The sequence below is a fragment of the Leptopilina heterotoma genome, unplaced genomic scaffold (genome assembly GCF_015476425.1).
Source record: "Leptopilina heterotoma isolate Lh14 unplaced genomic scaffold, ASM1547642v1 Lhet_220, whole genome shotgun sequence".
Classification (NCBI taxonomy): Eukaryota; Metazoa; Arthropoda; class Insecta; order Hymenoptera; family Figitidae; genus Leptopilina; species Leptopilina heterotoma.
The window spans coordinates 1221427-1241297 of record NW_025110938.1 but is presented as its reverse complement, the minus strand read 5'-3'; the positions used below and the strand labels follow the sequence as shown (position 1 = coordinate 1241297).

The 19871-nt window shown below is 22.2% G+C and overlaps 3 protein-coding genes across 4 annotated transcripts; 2 read left to right on the top strand and 1 right to left on the bottom strand.

Moving 5' to 3' along the window:
- Positions 1–2383: 2383 nt before the first annotated feature.
- On the bottom strand, positions 2384–14409 carry LOC122502105 (plasmanylethanolamine desaturase). Of its 2 annotated transcripts, none has more exons than XM_043612007.1 (5): positions 14141–14409; positions 6061–6995; positions 4495–4706; positions 3170–3388; positions 2384–2923 (listed from the first exon to the last, which is right to left on the bottom strand). In XM_043612007.1, exons 2-5 carry the CDS (start codon positions 6299–6301, stop codon positions 2663–2665), a joined length of 933 nt encoding a protein of 310 aa, XP_043467942.1. In that variant the 5' UTR covers positions 6302–6995; positions 14141–14409; the 3' UTR covers positions 2384–2662. The 2 variants fall into 2 exon arrangements, with proteins under 2 accessions (XP_043467942.1, XP_043467941.1); XM_043612006.1 differs by lacking the exon at positions 14141–14409 and adding an exon at positions 11118–11863.
- A 448-nt stretch (positions 14410–14857) lies between these two features.
- LOC122502106 (UPF0547 protein C16orf87-like) lies at positions 14858–17932 on the top strand. Its single transcript, XM_043612008.1, has 3 exons — positions 14858–15255; positions 15508–15696; positions 17549–17932. The coding sequence occupies exons 1-3, from the start codon at positions 15199–15201 to the stop codon at positions 17777–17779; spliced, it is 477 nt and encodes a 158-aa protein (XP_043467943.1). The 5' UTR covers positions 14858–15198; the 3' UTR covers positions 17780–17932.
- A 478-nt stretch (positions 17933–18410) lies between these two features.
- On the top strand, positions 18411–19496 carry LOC122502103 (histone H3.3-like type 1). The gene is made up of 4 exons (XM_043612005.1): positions 18411–18612; positions 18687–18753; positions 18825–18982; positions 19223–19496. Exons 1-4 carry the CDS (start codon positions 18587–18589, stop codon positions 19392–19394), a joined length of 423 nt encoding a protein of 140 aa, XP_043467940.1. The 5' UTR covers positions 18411–18586; the 3' UTR covers positions 19395–19496.
- The last annotated feature ends 375 nt before the right edge of the window (positions 19497–19871 follow it).

Genomic DNA, 19871 nt, shown 5'->3' with positions numbered 1-19871 from the left:
TTGTATTAAATAATTTACATTTTTTTTATTCTTATAAATAAATATTTCAATGACTCGAACTTAGAAGTGAAATTCTGTTAATCACATTTTTCCCAATATTTTTTCACATTAATAAACAATAACATTTGTTTTTAAATAAATATATTAAAATTAGTTAATTTTTTGTTTGGCCGAGTTTAATGTTATCAAGAATAGAATCTTTTTTACCAACATTTTTAAATCAACGAAACAATTATAGAAATTATAACAAAATTTAATAATACAGAATTTCAGATCAGAGTCACTTTAATATTAATTAAAATTAATAAATATTTATCATTATTTTAATAATTACTTGAAAGTATTTTCCCTGCCGATAAGCTAAGAAGCAAAATAGAGGCAATTTACATTTTTTTTCAGTTTAAAAAAGATTTTTTCTTCTATTTCAATTTTTGTGACATTCTTTTGTAATAACAATAACAATAGTAGCAACAACAATAAGAATAATATTATTAAAGTCACAATATAAAGTAATGTTCATCAAATAAAGAAAAATTTCAACTTTTGTTTTTTTTAAATTTTCTTTCAAACTATAAAATTAATTTATTTTGATTTTTGAAACGACTTTAAATAATATTAGTCTCTCTTTGGTCCCTGAACCTGCAAAGTTGTACGTGATTATTAGCACCTACTGTTTAGATTAAATCGCATTTTTTTTGTAATTTTCTGCCACAAGTTATTGCATTAAATCTTAATTTATCAAATTCGTTGAACAATTTCACAAAAATTTGCTCTACATAGAAGTAAAAATAATCTCTTGACAGTGAATAATATTTTGTATCAAAAGAAACATGTTTTTCTTTATTATATCAAAATTTTTGGAAAAAAAATTGCCATCTCAAAAATTTTATTACATTTTGCAAGATTCAATTAATTATTTAATTCAATTAAATATTTCGGATACGAAAAATTTATATAACTATTATTTAGAGAATATAAATTTAGAAAATATTATATTCTTTCAAATTATGTTAAAAATAACTGACTAGATATAAGAAAAATACTCACAACAAACACATAAACTAAAATTAGAAGTTAAAAAAATATTTTTTTTTGATAAACACCTTTTTTTGTATATAAATTTAATAATTTTATTCCGAGCCATTTTTTGCAATCTAATTTATCTGTAAATATAGATAGGAAATTAAGTATTTAGTTAATATAGACAAGAAAAAAAATAAAATCTTTTCTTGAAAAAATACTTTTGAAAAAGAGTAAAACTTTTAGATTGCAAAAAATGTCTTTACAATATTTATAAATATTGACATAAAATATCAATTTTTAGGTACATACATATCGTTAAACTCGAGGCAGTTGTGTATATACATATAAATTTGTTTCCTTCAAATCAGAAAAATAAAATTCACTCGCTTTACAATTTGTTCGTTTAGAAAAATATTTTCTAATCTTCATTTTCAACAAGAAATGTGTAATTTTAATTTTTAAAAAATCACAATTTTCTCCTCTAATTTTATAAATGTTAAATTTAGTTCAGGGAATTTTATTTTCTTTCTTGAGGCAAAATAGTTTTTCTTTTAATTATTATTATTATTATCATTGAATAATTAATAATAGCAGTCTGCTAAAAAAAATTTGTTTGGTAAATTTGTAAATATTTCTAAAAGCTTCAATATGATTGTGTACGTAAGTGTTCGTGTGCTTTACATTTTATATTATGAGTAAATAAACAAAAATCAATAAAAGATGGGAAATGTCTTTTTTTTATTTCTTAAAAAAAAATCGTAGTTGAGTGTTTGTGCATATAATTTGTAAATTTGATTGACAGCCTATTTTGCGTATAGAAAAAACTTTTCTATAAATGTGCTCACAGATAAATCTTAAATTAAATACCTTTAATAATCATTTATTTTTATAATTTAAATTAATTCTAAATAGTCGATCTTTAATATATTTTTTTAATCTTTTGTTTCTTAAAGGCCAAGTAGATCACAGGATTAAAAAGCTGTTGTATTGACAATTTCTCCTTTCAATTCTCTTTTCATTTAATGTACATTTTATTATATATTTTCTTTTATTTTTTTTTGCGTAAAAATGGACCTGTAAAAAAGGGAAATCGCTCCACAAATTCTCGAGTCTTATGCTTTTTATATCGTTTATATAATTCTGCGAGGGTAAATATTTATAAACTTGTAAAATTCAAAAGCTCACAACATTCATTCCCTTTCATTCACGCGCAATTATTTGCAAAAAAAAATTCTATCACTTATTTTCTCATTGAGAAAAAAACTGACTTTTAAAAAAAAAAGAATTTTTGCATCTTTAGTTAAAATTATGAACAAAAATTTTAGAAATATTTGTTAACTTTCCATAGACATTCATTTTTTTGTAAATTAAATTATTTTTATAAATTTAATTATTTCCATGGACGTATAATACGATTAAAAAAATAAAGATCTAATCGATAGGACTTTCTTTTTTGAAAAATATTTGAGAAATTAGTTAATTTTCATAGTCAGTTTGTCTTTTTCATTGCGGTGCTTTAAATATATATACATAATAATGTATTCCTTTTCTAAACATGTAAAAGTTGAGATAAAAAATATGACTAAGTTTATATATATTATTCTTTCTTATTTTATCTATTTTTTGTTTGTTTTTAATCTCAAGAGCGTTTTTGCGCCCATTTCATATCGTCAGCTCTTGGCTTACAACCTGTTGTTTTTTCAATTATTATTTCAAGTGTACACCAAAATTGGAGTTTTTCTAGAGGCCAATTTAACCATCCTGTTGTGATACAAAAATATGTCTCGTGTGGTGCGACATGATGAACACGATGATGTCTTCTTGGTAAAATTATTCGATGTTCCTGGAGCCACACGACCCAGCTCGGAAGTCCAAAATACGTATGTGACCATTTGTGTATCTAGTCAAATTTATTTCATTCTTTTTTTTCTTAAAAGACCATTTTTTTAAAAATCGATTCACGAAAAGAATCCGAATCGCTTAATTTATGAAACTCTCTTTTCAATTTTAAATTAAATATTTCAAATTATGTTAATTATTAGAATTTCTTAATAAATAGATAAAATTTTAATTAATTTAGTTTTCATATTAACATCTTTTTAGATTAATATTTAATTTTTTTCGTAATAATTGATAAAATTTTTACCTGATTCGTCATTGCAACAAAAATTGCAAGTTGAAACCAATAACACGTCCAGACAAATCGCATTTGAATTTCCGATTCTGAGAGGGTGAGAAAGTCCCATGTTAATTTGCAGAGAAATGGTATCGTGACCATAAAATTGTCACCATTTGTTTCTATAAAATCGTGTCTGGTTATACTTGTTGGATCAATATGATGTTCCCGAAAAGGTCTTATAAAATTCTGCAAACAATGAATAAAACAAAATTCGTATAAATTATTATTATTTCTTTATAGTCAATAAATATTGATTTCAGGTAAGTTTAGTTTATCGTATAAAATTCGCTAATACATACTAGAAATAAAAAAAAACTATTCTCAATAATTATAATCAAATTCTTTAAAACGATACAATTTTCAAAAAATATTCGAAATTCAATTATTTTCAATATCCAGTATTTTCATAAAATTTCGCAAAAGAATTCAATTGTATTTTAAATAAAAAAATTGATAAAATTAATCCAAAATTCAATTATTTTTACAAATAAAGTTTTCCACAAGAATTCAATTATTTAATATTTATTATATTTCAAAAAAATTAATTATTTAAAACAGTGTTTACAAAATTCTTATAAAGAATTCAATTTTTTTCGAAAAATAACAAAATTTTTCACAGAAATTCAATTCTTTTTAAACATTTTAATAAAATTTTTCGCAATAATTCAATTATTTTCATAAATAATAAAATTTTTCTCAGGAATTCAATAATTTTGAAAAAAATTTAATAAAATTCTTTGCAACTATTACAATTATTTTCATAAATAATAAAATTCATCGCAGGGTTTCAATTATTTTTAATACAATTTTACAGAAATTGATCAAAAAATGTAATTATTTTCAAAAATCTAATTTTAATTCCTCGAAAAAATCAATTATTTATAAAAAATGATGTTTTTTTTTAATTTTTTGGAAGAATTCAATTATTTACAAAAGTATTAAAAATTTTCACAGGAATTCAATTATTTTCAAATATTTTAATGAAATTGTTCGAAAGAAATAAATTCTTTTTAATACAATTTTAATTAAATTTTTTTGAAATAATTCAATTATTCTTTTATATTTTAATAAAATTCTTACCAAGAATTCAATTATTTATATAAATAATTTTTCGAAAGAATTCAATTATTAAAGATAAATAACAAAATTATTCTCGAAAATTTAATTATTTTGAGGCATTTTAATAAAATTCTTTGCATAATTCAATTATTTTCATGAATAACAATACTCATGACAAGAATTGAATTTTTTCTAAACCAATTTTTATAAGAAAAAAAATATTTCTCACATACTTTTCCTAAAATTGGTAATTCCACAGATCCCCAGGTGTCAGCTGCCCAGTGAACGAAACCAGAGGCAAAATCGGCGGTAACAACTCCACATAATGCTGCAATCGCAATTGAACTCAAATTTTCCAATCTTATTCGAACGAGAATAAAAAATGAATTGACAGCCATTAATGTTATACAAACTCCAAGACAGACGCATTCTTGTGTTCTTTTACCTAAAATTCGAAATTAAAATTAAAATTACTTAATTAACAAATTACATTTTTTCTACTTTTAAATTATACCAACAAAACTTTATGTTTTAAACTTGATTCTGAAATTTAAAAAAGAAAAAGGAATTCCAATTGTAAAGATGTGAAAGAAACCTCTTTAAAATAGAACAAAATCTTTTTCCTCCATTTTTACGATGGAAATTTCCATAATATATATATATATATATATTTTTTTATTTTAGAGTGTGAGTTCACAGAAAGCTTTATAAAACTATACATGATTATTATTTTGCACGCAAACTTATAATACTTGGTCTCTTGAGTAATTTAACAAAGTAGACAAAGAAAAAGTTCATGTTTATCTAATAACTTATTGACTCGAATATACCAGACACATAATAATAAGTTTTCACAAATATCGATTAATCAATAAATTAACTTATAGGGGACCAGAAATAATTTATTTTCATTATTTGGTCGTACGAAAAATTCAGAAACTTTCATCACAAATAAATAACGAAAATATACTAACAAAAAGAAAAAATTCGTGATAATAAAGAAGAAAACAAAATTAAAATTACTTTAGAAATATTTTTTTTTACATTTATTGATGAGTCTATCATTAATTTGCTTGACCTCGAACAAAATTCTTTACAGAAAAAGAACTGAACGTAGTTAAGTTTACTTAACCCACTAACGCCCACATTTTTATGTTGCACATAATTTTTCACAAATTCTCGTTTTTTTTAGCTAAAAAATAAATTGCAAAAATAAATTTAAAAAATAAATTACAAAATAATCCTTTATATAAATTAATAATTCTCTATTATATTAATATCGATTTGTGAAAGAAAGGAAAAAAGGATAAAAAAGTTTCTTCTTTTCTTGAATAAATAAGAAAAAAATAAATTATAAACAGGAAAAAATTTTGTGAGTTCAAAACGTAGTTAGCAAATGCGGTAAATGATGAGTTGTTGTTGTACGATTCGTTAATAATTAATTAGACCAATGAAGAAGAGTGTAGCACTAAAATAAAAGATCTCTTTGAAGATAGGGGTTAACTATCTCTGATTGTAATCAATGATCTTTGCATTTTCTCTCTCAAGTTGAGAAAATACAATTTTTATCTACATTTAATATCAAAGAAAAGTCAAAGAAAACGAAGGAAAATTTTTGAAATAGAAAAATTTAAATTAATAATAATAGTCAAGGATCGAAATGTTGCTTTTTTTCCTTTTTGAAAATAGAATTTTGTTATTTCTTTAAAACGGAATTTCGTATCAATAAAAAGATCCTAATTTTTTTCTAACTCTAAATTAATTTTTTTCAGTTGATTTTTAATAAAAGGTTATTTTACCTGTACTGTATAAATTTGCCAGCTCCTGAGCTCCTCTATGACTAGGTCCCCATCTCGGCGTTTTCATATCATCCTCGTCCTCAACTAAACTGGGAACAACCGAATTAGCATTCGGATCATCTTCAAGCATTGAATTTTCATAAATTTGCCTCTCAGTTTTCACTGGTGCGAGAAAAGTTGTTGCCATAGAACACGCGGCAGACGCCGCTTGTCCCAAATGAGGAACAGCAGAAGCTTCCATTATAAAATCTCTAAATCGCAATTTACTTTTCTTTAAAAAAATTATTTTATAAAAATTATTTTATAGAAATAATTTTATAAAAATTTTTTTTTATTAGAAATTATTTTATAATAATTGTTTCATAAAAATAATTTTTTACAAAACCGATAAATTAAGGCAAAAGAAAAATTATCCAAAGCGAACTCGATTCATTAATGGATAATTTTGAGCTTCAATTTGTGATGACGAATTTATTCTTTCAGTCAGTGTGAGCAATAAATTATTTTACGACATTGAATCCAAGTGTCGATTGCATTTAAAATTATCGCCATACGAATTGTCGAAGAATACACGCACAATTGCGCGTGTACTTTATTTTTCTAGCAAAAATTTTACTAGATGTCAAATCTAATTTTCCTCTTGAGAATACTACTTGATGTTGAATTATTCCAAAAATGTAGGGGTCTCGTCTTTTGCCGAATATTTTGACCCTTCATAAGTGATTTCTTTCGGCGAAGAGAAGATTTCATTCTGCGTAATGTTTACGCACAATATTGATGACAATAATTTTTATTCTTTTTTTTTTTATTTTAGCAAAAAAGGACGGAGATTTCAAGGCATCGTGGAAATTTTTTCAAAATTTAAATAACTCCTTTAAGGTTGAATTTTTTCAGCATTGTTTGAAATATACCCTCGGTGGTTCCATTCGGAATTACTGCAAAAGAAAAGAATATTGATTAGCAATTTTATTAAAAATTAGAAAACATTGCATATATTTATATTTTTTAATTTATCTGGGCTCGAACCAGTGAAAGTATTTAAAAATATTCAATTCAATTTTTTTCTAAAATTTTAATAAATCTTTCGAAAAAATCCAATTATTTATATAAATGTAAAATTCTTTGCAGGAATTCAATTATTTTCAAAACAAATTTAATCGAATTCCTCGGATGAATTCAAATATTTTTAAATATTTTCAAAAATTTCAATTATTTCCTAAAATTTTAATAAATTCTTCGAAACAATTCAACTATTTTTATAAATACTAAAATTCTTTGAAGGAATTAAATTATTTTTAATAAAATTTAAATAAAATTACACGAAAGAATTTAATTATTTTCAAAAGTTTCCATAAAATTCAATTTCAACAAGAATTTAAAATTCTCTAAAAATAATTCAATTATTCTCAAATTATTTTTAAAAATTCTATATAAAAATTAAATTACTTTCAATGCAATTTTTAAATATATTCGTCAAAAAAATTGAAACAATTTAATTATTTAAAAAAAATAATAAAATTCTTGTGATGAATTTAATTATTTTGAATAAATATACTTTAATTAAATTACTCAAAAGAATTTAATTATTTTTAAATATTTCTATAAAATTCTTCATAACAATTTAATTAATCAATTAATTTATTTTTTTAAAAATTAATTGAATTTTTTCTTAATTATTCTTACGATGAATTTTACTACTTATAAAAATAATTGAATTATTTCGAAAAATGTTATTAAAAACTTCTTTTATAAACTTAATTCTTTCATGAAATGTTATTAAAATTGTATTAGAAATTATTAAATTTTTGGGTAGAATTTTATTAAAATTTTTGAAAATAATTGAATTTCGGAGAAGAATTTAATTATTTCTAAAGATAATTGTAATTTTGATAAGAATTTTTAAAAATAATTGAATTTAGTTCGAGCCCTGATTTATATATACATTATACTAATTTTCCAATCTTTACTGCCTTATAATTACATAGTTTCCTTCTTTGCTTACTTTTAACTATCTTTTTTATTTAAACAATTGTTTCCGTACAAATTAAAAAATTATTTAAAAAAAACATTATCGACGTCTTAAATATTAGAAATCAAATTGTCCTTTTTCAAGGGGACAAATTCAATCGAGGACAAATAGTACCTCATAAATTATTATTTCCTTTTTTACGTGAAAGAAACAATTTGACGATAAATTGTCAGTCTCATTAATTTTCATCATTTATAACGAAAATAAATTCCATTCTTCACAAATAATTGACATTATTTTGTTTGAAATAGTCAATTAAATAAGAGAAATAAAATATTTATTTTCGAAACGTAATTAAAGTTTATTCTCGTATATTAGGAAAGTAAATAATTTTTTTTGATAAAGCTAAATTAGAAAAATGTGAAAAAAATGTTAAGAAACTGTGACAAAAATTATTGTAAATTCTGTTAAAAAAAAATTTCTCTCAATTCTTTTTGCTAATCGAACAATTATTTCGATTATTTATTTTTATTACCATATTTTATTGATTTTCTTTTTCTTTTATTGATCATTACGAATTTAATGTTTATTTACACGAGATTCTATTCCACGAAAAAAAATGAAATTATCGAAAAATTGTGAAGAGTAAAAGAAAAATAATAAATCTATGTATTAATAATTATTGTGAGAACGTCATGGTCTGTATAAGAAGTGACGAATTAAAATCGATGACTGCATTTGAGGCGTAGTCGCTAACTGACGCGATAAGTATAAACTGAAACTTGCTTTATGATTCCATTATTACGATCGTTATAAGAGAACACCTGTTCATCACTAAAGGACAATTGAATTTTCTTCATACACTCTATTTTACATTTCCTTTCTCCAATTTATTTTAAAAAAAAGTATTTTCATGAAAAATGCATTAATAAATAAAACTACAATTGCGAAATCAATAATAAATTATTTACATAAATTTCTTCATGAAAAATTAATTTGAAAACAAGCTTTTCTTTCTATTGTTATCACTTCTTGTTATTATTCGATACTTTGTTTACTATTCTACAAAAAAAATACTAATTATCAAAAATATTCCTATTTCAGATAATTAGTCAATTTTTTCCAATTTATTAAATTTTAATAGATAAAAAATAGTAAATAAATAATGAAGAATGATAATAATAAAAATAATTTAAAAAAAAAATAATAATAATAATAATAATAATAATAATAATAAATATTCAACAAAATTTTAAATTGCCAATAATTTTTTACATAATAGAGAAATAGACAAAAAAAACTAAATTAAAAAAAGATGGCAATTAAATTAATATTTAATTAAACGTTGCTGGTAATAATTTCATAAATGATTGATGAATATATTTTCCCTCTCTCTAATTTTATTAAATGTAAATGTTATTAAGGGAAAACATAACATTAGGAAGTTTCATAAAAGGGCCTAGATAAATGTACCGTTTGTCGTCTACATATGCCAAGGTCGATTTAACATTTCACTTATATTGATAATCCCAACTGATAAGGTTTTCCAGGTTATATTACAATTTCAGACTTGAAATTTAATAGATTTATGATATTGCATATTTTGCAATGTTTCGAAGGAGGAAAATTTGCATTTTTTCCCTTTTTTTAGAAACGAAATTTTATATTTGCAAATTCTTTTTCTATTTATACTTTTTATAATTAGAAGAGTTTAATTTTAATTTAAAAAATCATTTGTCAAATAAAAAAAATTATTTTTAATTTAAAAATTTATTATTTATCGAATTAAAAAAATTAATTTCGATTTATTAATTTACTAATTTGAATTTTTAATTTTAATGAAATGGAAAATACTTCCTCTATAAGGAAGTGATAGAAAAAAATTAGAAAAGTTTAATTTTAATTTAAAGAATTGTTATTTATCAAATCAAAAAATTTAATTTTGATTAGGTAAAAATATTATTATTTATCAAATTAAATAAATTAATTTTAATTTTTAATTTTAATGAAATGGAAAATAGAAAAAAAGCAGAAGAGTTTAATTCTGATTTAAAGAATTATTATTTACCAAATGAAAAAAAATTTAATTTTTATTTAAAAAATCATTTATCAAATTGAAAAAATTAATTTTGATTTATTAGTTAATTTGAATTTTCAATTTTAATGAAATGGAAAATCGAAAAAAAATGTAATCACAATAATAAAAATTACTTACATTAACATTGCATTATTAAGTCAATTTTAGACAAGAAAATTTTATTTTTTCAGTAAATAAAAAGGTTTGAAGTTGCAAAAATTTGAGAAACAAAAGAAAAAATAAAACTTTTTCTCAAAATTCCGTTTTTTGATTAAAGAAAAAAAAACAGTTGCTGACAGACAAACGGTTGCAATCCTCATGTTGTAATCGGTCAGTAGTAAAACACAATTTCAGTCAGACAAACTGATCACTATTTTTCATATTTAAAAAACCTTTTTTTTGTCTGTAAATTCTCAAAAATGTTTTTTTCAAATCATTTTTTAATAATTTTTCTAATTTTCTCGACAAAATTTTTAATTACCACACAATTTTCAGTAAAAAAATATCCTTTTTCTTATCTACGTTTAATGTTTGATAAGAACTCGAAAGTTATCCCCCAAGTTCTTTATTTTCATTGAATCATCTTGTCAATATTGAATAAAAATTTAATTTCAGCAATAACGTTAAAAATTCGGTAATACCGGAACTATTTGGAAAATTTAAAAATTTCGATGTAAAATTTTTTCCGAAGGTTGGCAATATTTTAGCAATGCTCCAAAAAAAATTTAACTAAATGTTTGACAAGAATTATAAAAATGAGGGGAAATTGTTAATTGTTGAGGGGAATTTAAGAAAATTTCCTTAAATTCTGCTCAGAATTTAAAAACTCGGCAAAAATTCTTCTTAAAAGATTAAAAATGAGTAAAAAAAATTTATGTATAGAAATTTTCGTAACTACACAAGGAAAAGAATTCGAGAAGTATTGCTCAAAATGACACAATAAATAAATAAAAAATATGAAGGTTAATGAGTACATCGACAAATAGAAAAAAATTTTTTTTTAATACCAACCAGAGAAAAGTATCAAATCCGTATAATATGAGGATCACTTTCGAATAATAAGTAGTCGTGTTTTGATTTCACACAAGTGTGCAGTGAGGTGAGACCAGAAGTCGATGAAGCAAAAGACAAGAATATCTGATTGAGGCTGACGCGTGTTACGAGACGACTGACTCAAGAAACACGGATCCACATACAATTACTGTCGAGTATATTATACATTATAGAACTGTAGCACTTCTCATGCGACTTTAGTTACAGTTGCACGTTTTTTTTCTCCCCCTTCAATTTCACTCTTCAAATTTTTACAAATTAAATTATATCAATAACAAGTAGAACAAAATAATCAACAAAACTTGACAAATCTTCAAAAATAACTCCCACGAAATCCAATTTGGCATAATTCCCCCTCCTCCATTAAAGAATTACATTTTTTTCTTTTTCAGAAAAAAAAAGAAAAAAAAGTATTTTAAATAAATTGTATTAATCGGAAAATTTGATTTTTTGAGTAATAAAAGTTTATGTCAGAATAAATTGACAATGAGGGAAAAAAGAGGAGGGAGAAAGTGAGTCAGTGAATGAAGGAGGGTGGGAAAATCCGAGGGAGAGAGAGTATGAGAGAAAAAAGAATTGTTGAAAATAAGTGTGAGTTGTTGGACTCGGAAGAATATATCCAGAAAGTGTGGGTGTTTGGATGACGAGAAAATAGTCTCTCTCTCACGTTCGCGAACGTGAAGCGAAGTTGAACAAGCTACTGAGGAGTAAGGAGAAAGAGTATCGTGGTCACATCGTGAATCGTGACCGTGGAACTAGTAAAAGAGGCGCTAGCCTCGCCTATTGCCTTCTATTTCCAAGTCGCGTTGATACACCCAGTTGCGTCTATAGCCGCACAAATATATACAAATCAGACGAAATCATCAAAAGAAGAAAAATCACAATCCAATTATTTTCACCCACGCGCGCCTATTTTTTTTAAATATAAAAAATAGCTATCAATATTTTTCTATCAAATTTAATTTAATACTAAAAATTCTTGCTGCCACAATTTCGAATTTTTTCAAAAGAAATATAGTTCTCAAAAAATATAGTATTGTATATAGTATTATACAATTACACATATACAATTCAAAAATGTCCAAAAAATTGAAATTTCGCAAAATCTTTTAAAAAGTAATTTAAATTCAGTAAAAAATAATAATATTGCAATTTTGTAATATAATTTTTCGAAAATAATTAAAGAATTTTTGTGTAATTTTAAAAAAAATTGTTTGAAGAATTTTAATTCAAAATTTTAAATATGATTTTTTCAAAAAATGTTAAAAATAATTCTAAAAATTAGAAAAAAATAATTCAGAGAATTACTTTTTTTCAAAACTATTTTAATATTATTTTTAGAATCTAATTTTCATTAATTTTCATTTTTATTGAATTTACACTTAAAGATTATTCATTAAAATTTTTGAGAATTCAATTATTTCCAAAATTTTCAATTAAAATTCTTTAAAAGTTAATTTTTCAAAAAATCATAATAACCGAGGCCTGAAAAAATCGTAAAAGTTCTCAATTTTCTTAATTTTCCTTACAAAAAAAATTTTTTTCCTTTCATTTCCCTTTAATAATTTGGTTTCGAAGAGTAAACATTTGTCAATTTCAGTTTAACGATCTTTTCAATTAAATCGTTTTCTTTCTTTTTTTAATTCTGACTAAAAATCTTCAAATTCAAAAAGAACTTTCTAGAAAAAAGATTTTCAAACTAGAACTAGACGTAGTTAAAATCTGAAAAAAAACGAAATGAAAAATTAGAACGAAGAATATTTTTCTAAGAAAATTTTAAACCAAGTAGAAAAAATTGTTGATACAGAAAATTAAAATTAAATTAATTATATAGTGAATCTTTAATGAGGAAAAGAGATTCAAGTATCTGATAAGATTAAAATGTTTCTTAATTTATTGCGATAAAACAACTTCTCAAATATTCTCCAAGAAAGAAGAAATAAAAATGCAATGTCAATGAATGCAAAAAATTGTCCATTGTATTTAAAAAGCAAAACTTAATGTTCAATTGTTTAATGTGAAGACAATCAAATTGTTTCTAAAAACATTTATTTTCGAATTCAATCGATAATTTCAAAGCGAATAATGAATAAATTAAGAAATTTTAAATTCTAATAATAATAAAAAAGACTTGAAATAAAAAAAAATAAAAAAATTACCATTATTATTATTCAGTTTAATTTAATTATCAGATTAACTAAAGATTAAATAAAATATAAACAAATAAATAAGTTTTCTCTACTGATATCGAAAAAAATATTAAAATTGTATATTTAAAAAAAAAAAATTAACAATTATGAAAATTATTAGATTTTTATTTTATGAAATTTATGATGACGATCTTTATTGATAAAAAAAGGAAGAAATTAAATATAAATTATAAACCATGTAAAATTACCCCAAACAAGTGGTCATAATGTTCTAAATTGAGGACATCCTGTGAGAGTAAATTATATTTCTTAAAATTTATTAACACATTAACCGTCAATAGACGATGATTATTTTCATTCTTCTTCTTCAAAATATTTTTACTATATACCATAGAAGTAAATACAATAATGTGTGTATATGAATCAAACTAGAATTTTCTGGATCCTTTGATCTAAATTTATATCTTGTTTCATTTTGTAATTCAATTAATTTCTATAATATAGGAATTTAAAGAATTTAAAATATATTTTTAAATACACTTTTAGAATTTTGATCGTATATTCACATCAAATATAAATATTTTCATATTTAATTCAAATTCTAATAAAACATATAAAATATGTAAATTAAAAACGAATTCAATTATATTTTTATTGAAATCATTTTGAAACTGAAAAAATTAAATACAACATACAACTTTCAACAACTTCTATAATTGATTTTTATGCCATAATAAAAAGAGTAAAAATATAGAGAAAATAAATAAAATTGAAAAATTTTATACTTAAGGTTGTAAAAATTAGTTTTATAAAAAGTAAAAAAAAACTTACGTGATAATTTTTGAGATCTTTGAGCAAATAAGAGTAAACGGAGTAAACATTATTTTGAGGTTATGTTTCTATTTATGTTTTCTTTCTTGCGTTTCTTGCAAAACTAAAATTGCTTTTACGGCGGTTTTAACGTATACACAATCTTTACAGAACAATTTTCTTCTTCTTCATTGTTTCCATCTTTATAAAAAAGCACAAATGTTGATAAAAATACAATCATTTTGACAATTTCGTTATTACTTTCCGGCATTAGACAGATCTTTCCGGAAGTTCACGGAAGTTCGTCTTCGTCAGCCATGTTTGTTTACATTTCGTTTGTGCACAGAACTTCCGGCTTTTTACTTTCTTGTAAAAAAAATTTTTAAATGACAGTTAATAGAATTCAGAGATAAATTAAATAGTAATTAAATCAATCAAATTTTCAATTATCAAAATATTACATATAAATAGATTTTTAATATTTTTTAAACTAAATTTTAACTATAAAAATGAATGCTATTTTTACTAACTTGGTACTAATGCATTATTTAAATTTTGCAATTTTAAAAGCAGTTTCTACTCTAAATTAATTTTTCTCCCATTAATAACTCTAAATTAAAGTTCAAATTTTCTTAAAATAGATAAAAAAATAAATAATACTTATGTTTATTGTTGCTTAAAATATATTTCAAACTTTAATTTGATTAATACGTTTAGCAGACGACATATTCCTTTGTTCACTTTGTTGTGTTTGTTGTTCAGACAAGACAAAGAAAAATATATATTTTTAGAACTGTATTATAAACATTAAGAAAAAATACCTTCTCTTTTATAAAGTGATAATAAAAATTTGCTCAAATAATTGTTAATAAAAGTCTTATTCTGAAATTTGAATAATTAATTTTTTCTAAATGACATTTCGTCTCCGTTTGTTTTAGAGGTTATGTTTTCTGTTGTGATTGCCGACAAAACAGACGCTAATTTTTATATAAATTTTTCATATAAAAAATATTCTTTCATCAATTTAAATAAAATTCCATTAGAATTTTAAGTTACAAACTTATACGACAGAATAATTCATGAAAATGGCGAAAACAAAAACAATTAGTAAAGGCTGTCCCAAATGTGAACAACAAGTAAGTAATCTGACGTTTCATAACTTATATAAAACAATTTTTATCCTCTATAAAAATCGTATGTACAAATAAAAATTAATTATTCTCTAATTTCCTTAAAATAATATCTAAACAAAAATTTACATTCACGTTGTAATTTATTATAATATGCAATTAATGTTTAAAATTGTTAATTTAATTAATTCATTCGACTTTATATGTTAAAGTATCAAATGGTATAAGAATATAAATAAGTGAATTAATTTTTTAAAGGTTCCAGTTGCATGCAAAGCATGTCCATGTGGGCACTCATTTTTCAATGCTCGTCGTAATTCTGTGAAAGGTCCACCAAGTCCAGATAGTGGAACAATGAAAACAAGAAGAACTAATCGAATAAAACGTGAAAAACCAAATTATTATGATGCTTTGGAATATGATAAGCAGACAAGAAAGAGTGCAAAGGTAATTTTTTAATCAATTTTTTTAAGAATGTAGCTTAGAAAAGTAATTCTTCCAAACATAAAAATTAATAACTAATTAGTCATTAGTATTATTAATAAAGCAAATTCTTTAAAAAGATTCAATTATTTTCAAAAGATATTCGAAATTCAATTATTTTCAAAAAAATATTCAAAATTCAATTATTTTAAATATCTAGTACTTTTATAAAATTTCGCAAAAGAATTCAATTATTTAAAAAAAAAATTGATAAAATTCATTCAAAATTCAATTATTTTCATAAATAATAAAATTCATTTCAGAAATTCAATTATTTTCATAATTAATAAAATTCTTTGCAACTATTCAATTATTGTCATTAAAATAATAAAATTCATCGCAGAATTTTAATTAATCAATTATTTAGAAAAATGTTTTTTTTTAAATTCTTTTGAAAAATTCAATTATTTACAAAAATATTAGAATTTTTCACAGGAATTCAATTATTTACATAAATAATTTTTCCAAAGAATTTAATTATGTCCATTAATAACAAAATTATTCCTGAAAATTTAATTATTTTCAATATTTTAAATTTTAAATATTTAAAATTACAAAAATTCAATTTTTTTAAAACTTTTTAATAAAATTTTTTACAATAATTCAATTATTTTCACAAATAATAAAATTCTTCTCAGGAATTCAATTCTTTTTGAAACTATGTATTAATAAAATTCTATGAAACTATTTAATTATTTTCATAAATAATCAAATTTATCGCAGGATTTCAATTTTTTTAAATATAATTTTACAGGAATTGCTTAAAGAATGTAATTATTCTCAAAAATTTAAATTAATTTCCTCGAAAAAATCAATTATTAAAAAAATGTTTTTTTTAAATTCTCTGGAAGAATTCAATTATATAGAAAAATATTAGAATTTTTCACAGGAATTCAATTACAATTATTTACATAAATAATTCTTCGAAAGAATTTAATTATTAAAGATAAATAAGAAAATGATTCCCGAAAATTCAATTATTTTGAGGCATTTTAATAAAATTCTTTGCAAAATTCAATTATTTTCATAAATAATAAAATGCTTTTTAGGAATTCTATTATTTTCAAAAAAATTTAATAAAATGCCAGACAGACGTTCAACTATTTTCAAAAATTTTAATAGAATTTTTTGCAAAATTTAATTATTTTAAAAAACTTTTCGCAATTCAGTAGTTTTCAATATTTACTATTTTTATAAAATTTCCAAACAGAATTCAATTATTTAAAAATTTATTGCAAAAATCTTCGTAAGAATTCAATTATTTTCATGAATAATACAAATTTCTCAAGAATTGAATTATTTAAATTAGAATTTGCATAAAATTAGTCGAAAGAAATGAATTATTTTAAAAATTTTATAAAATTCTTCGTAAGAATTTAATTATTTTTATAAATATTTAAATTCTTTCATGAATAATAAAATTCGTTGCAGGAATTCAAGTTATTAGCAGGATAAGAAAGAAGTAAATATTTTTGATGAAAATTAGGAAAAAGTCAGGAAAATAAAATAGAGAATGAAATTTTTGTCAGTTTTGTGAAGTGTCTAAAACGAGTTTTTTTGGTCGTCAAGTTTAATTTTTTGATAGCTACTTTTGTACTACTTTTTTTAGTTTCAAAGCTACTTTTTGCTACTTTTTTAAAATTAATTTTCGAGTGCGAAGTCTGTTATTAATATTATTAATAAATTGTTAATAATAGTTGTTATTATATTATTATTATTATTATTATTATTATTATTTTTATTATTAGTAATAATAATAGTTAGAGAAAATGTATTTCGTTTTAAAAAATGTTCTAATTGAGTTGAATTTCTCCAGCTCAGAAGAGCAGTTGAATCAAATACGGACATTGACTGTAGACAATTGAATAAAAAACGGAAGCGAAAGGGCAAGGGAAAGGGAAAAGGCTGCGGAAGTAGTGGAGCAGGTGAAGATGATGACGAAATGGAAGGCGTTAGTGGATTATCATTAGAGAAACAACTCACTTGTTCTCTTATTTTACAAGAACTTAACAATAAAATGCAAATTGTTGCGTGGAAACCAACGTAACTAAAATCATCATTGACTTTTGAAGAAAATGAAAAGAAAAAAAAAACATTTTTTGTGCCATTAAAATGTCAACTACATTTTTATCAAACAGTGCGTAAAAAATTTACTTTCCTTTTGTAAATATTTTTAATAATATTAATTTAAAAAAACTAACTACCAGCCAAATATTTATAGTGCAATCTAATTTACTAATTATTCCATTTATAATATCATTGTTCCTTATAGTCCAAGCGACATTAAATTGTTTCTCGTCTTAACGAAATAGAGAAAAAATTTCTCTCCAAATATTTCTAATTCTTTCTAATAATATTTCGATTTTCAATCATACAAAATTAATATTATAAAAATTTATAATTAGACTTTCAAAAAGTTAATTTTGATAAAAATTGAGATTTGAATATTTGTTTTCTAAATTAAATTTTTTATTTATATTTGTAAATAAGTATTTGTAAAACTTGTTTAAAAATATTTTGCTAAAAATTAATTAATATTACAAAATGTATACTTTGAGGAATTATAATAAAAAATTATACATTTAATCGCTTTTATTTAAAACTGAATAATTAAAAATTTTCATGAAAAACGGAGTTAAAAAAATTGATTGTTAAAAAATATTTGTTGTATACAACTTCAGATGAAACAAATGGGAATAAGTGTCAAGAAAAAAAGAATGAAATTGTCTTAAATAACATTTATATTAATTCGTACTCCGTATACTTAATTTTTTCTTAAAAGTATTTCACTGTGATAATAATTACTCGTAAATTTAAAAATGAAAATGAAAATTATGTAGTCTTAATTTCAATTATGGTAAGACACAAGGCCCAACCAAGGTTCGTAGTTTGAATATTGTTTTATTTATTTACAAAATTGTTTCTTAGATACAAATATTGTTTTTATATTTTAGATCCAGTGATAATCGATGCGGTAATTTTAGTTCGTTATCAAGAACAACGGATGATAGTTCTGATGAAGTAAATTAATTTCTATTTTCTTTCGTTTCAATTTAAATTATTGTTTAAAGGGAATTTTTCTAAAATCACAGGAGTTGCAACAGGTGAGAATAAAACCTCGAAGAAATCGAGTTGAAAGGGAAATTAGAGCTTTGAGAAGAAGTGCAAAGTTGATAATTCCAAGGGCTCCATTTATTCGTATTGTGCGGGATATCGTTGAAGACATTTTTCCTCGACTTGATATTCGAAGGTTTAAAAAAAGGGAAATTAAAAATTCTAATAAATAAAACAGAAAAAATTAATTTATAAATTATGAAATATATTATAATTTTTTGAATATAATTAATAATATTTATTAATTTTTATAGAATTAAAATTTTCTAAATTATAAATTTAAATTAAAAATCTATTTTTATGCATTTGGGGAAAATTGGACGAATTTGAAAGTAAAATATTTAAAATTAATTTTGATCAATTAAAATACTCTTAGATTTCAAGTGCGAGCAATTGAAGCTCTTCAAGAAGCTGTTGAGATGTATATTGTTCAATATTACGAAGAAGCCTTCCTTTTAACGTACCATGCTAATCGTTCAACGTTAATGCAAAGAGATATGGTTATGTTAAGACGTCTTCGAGGACACAACGACGTTATTAATAGATAATTTCCGTTTGTCACATTAACTATTTATAATTTATAAAAACCAGAAATAATAATTAATTTAGGAACTAAATTTCTCCAAAAAAAAAATCTAAACTTCAGTATTTTCGATTATATAAATAAATATATCACTCTACCAATAATTAATAATTAACTATAAAATAATCTTCGTATTTTTCATTCTTTCATTCTGTCTGTCCACACTTTGAAGTTAGTTTCTGTTTATGCTTTTGTTTCTTTTTTTTCTTTAAAAAATATTGTTTGACAAATCAAAAATAAGTATTTTTTCATGATTTAGAATAAAATAATATTTGAAATTAGAAAATTTAAAAAAAATTATATTGTTTAAATATTAAATAATTAATTGTTAAAAAATTATGATTAAGAAATAGAAAATATACTTATTTTCTTTTCTTTTAAAAAAGAAACATTACATTCTCTCGTTTCTTAATATTTTTCTAGAAAATTCTCAATTTTCATA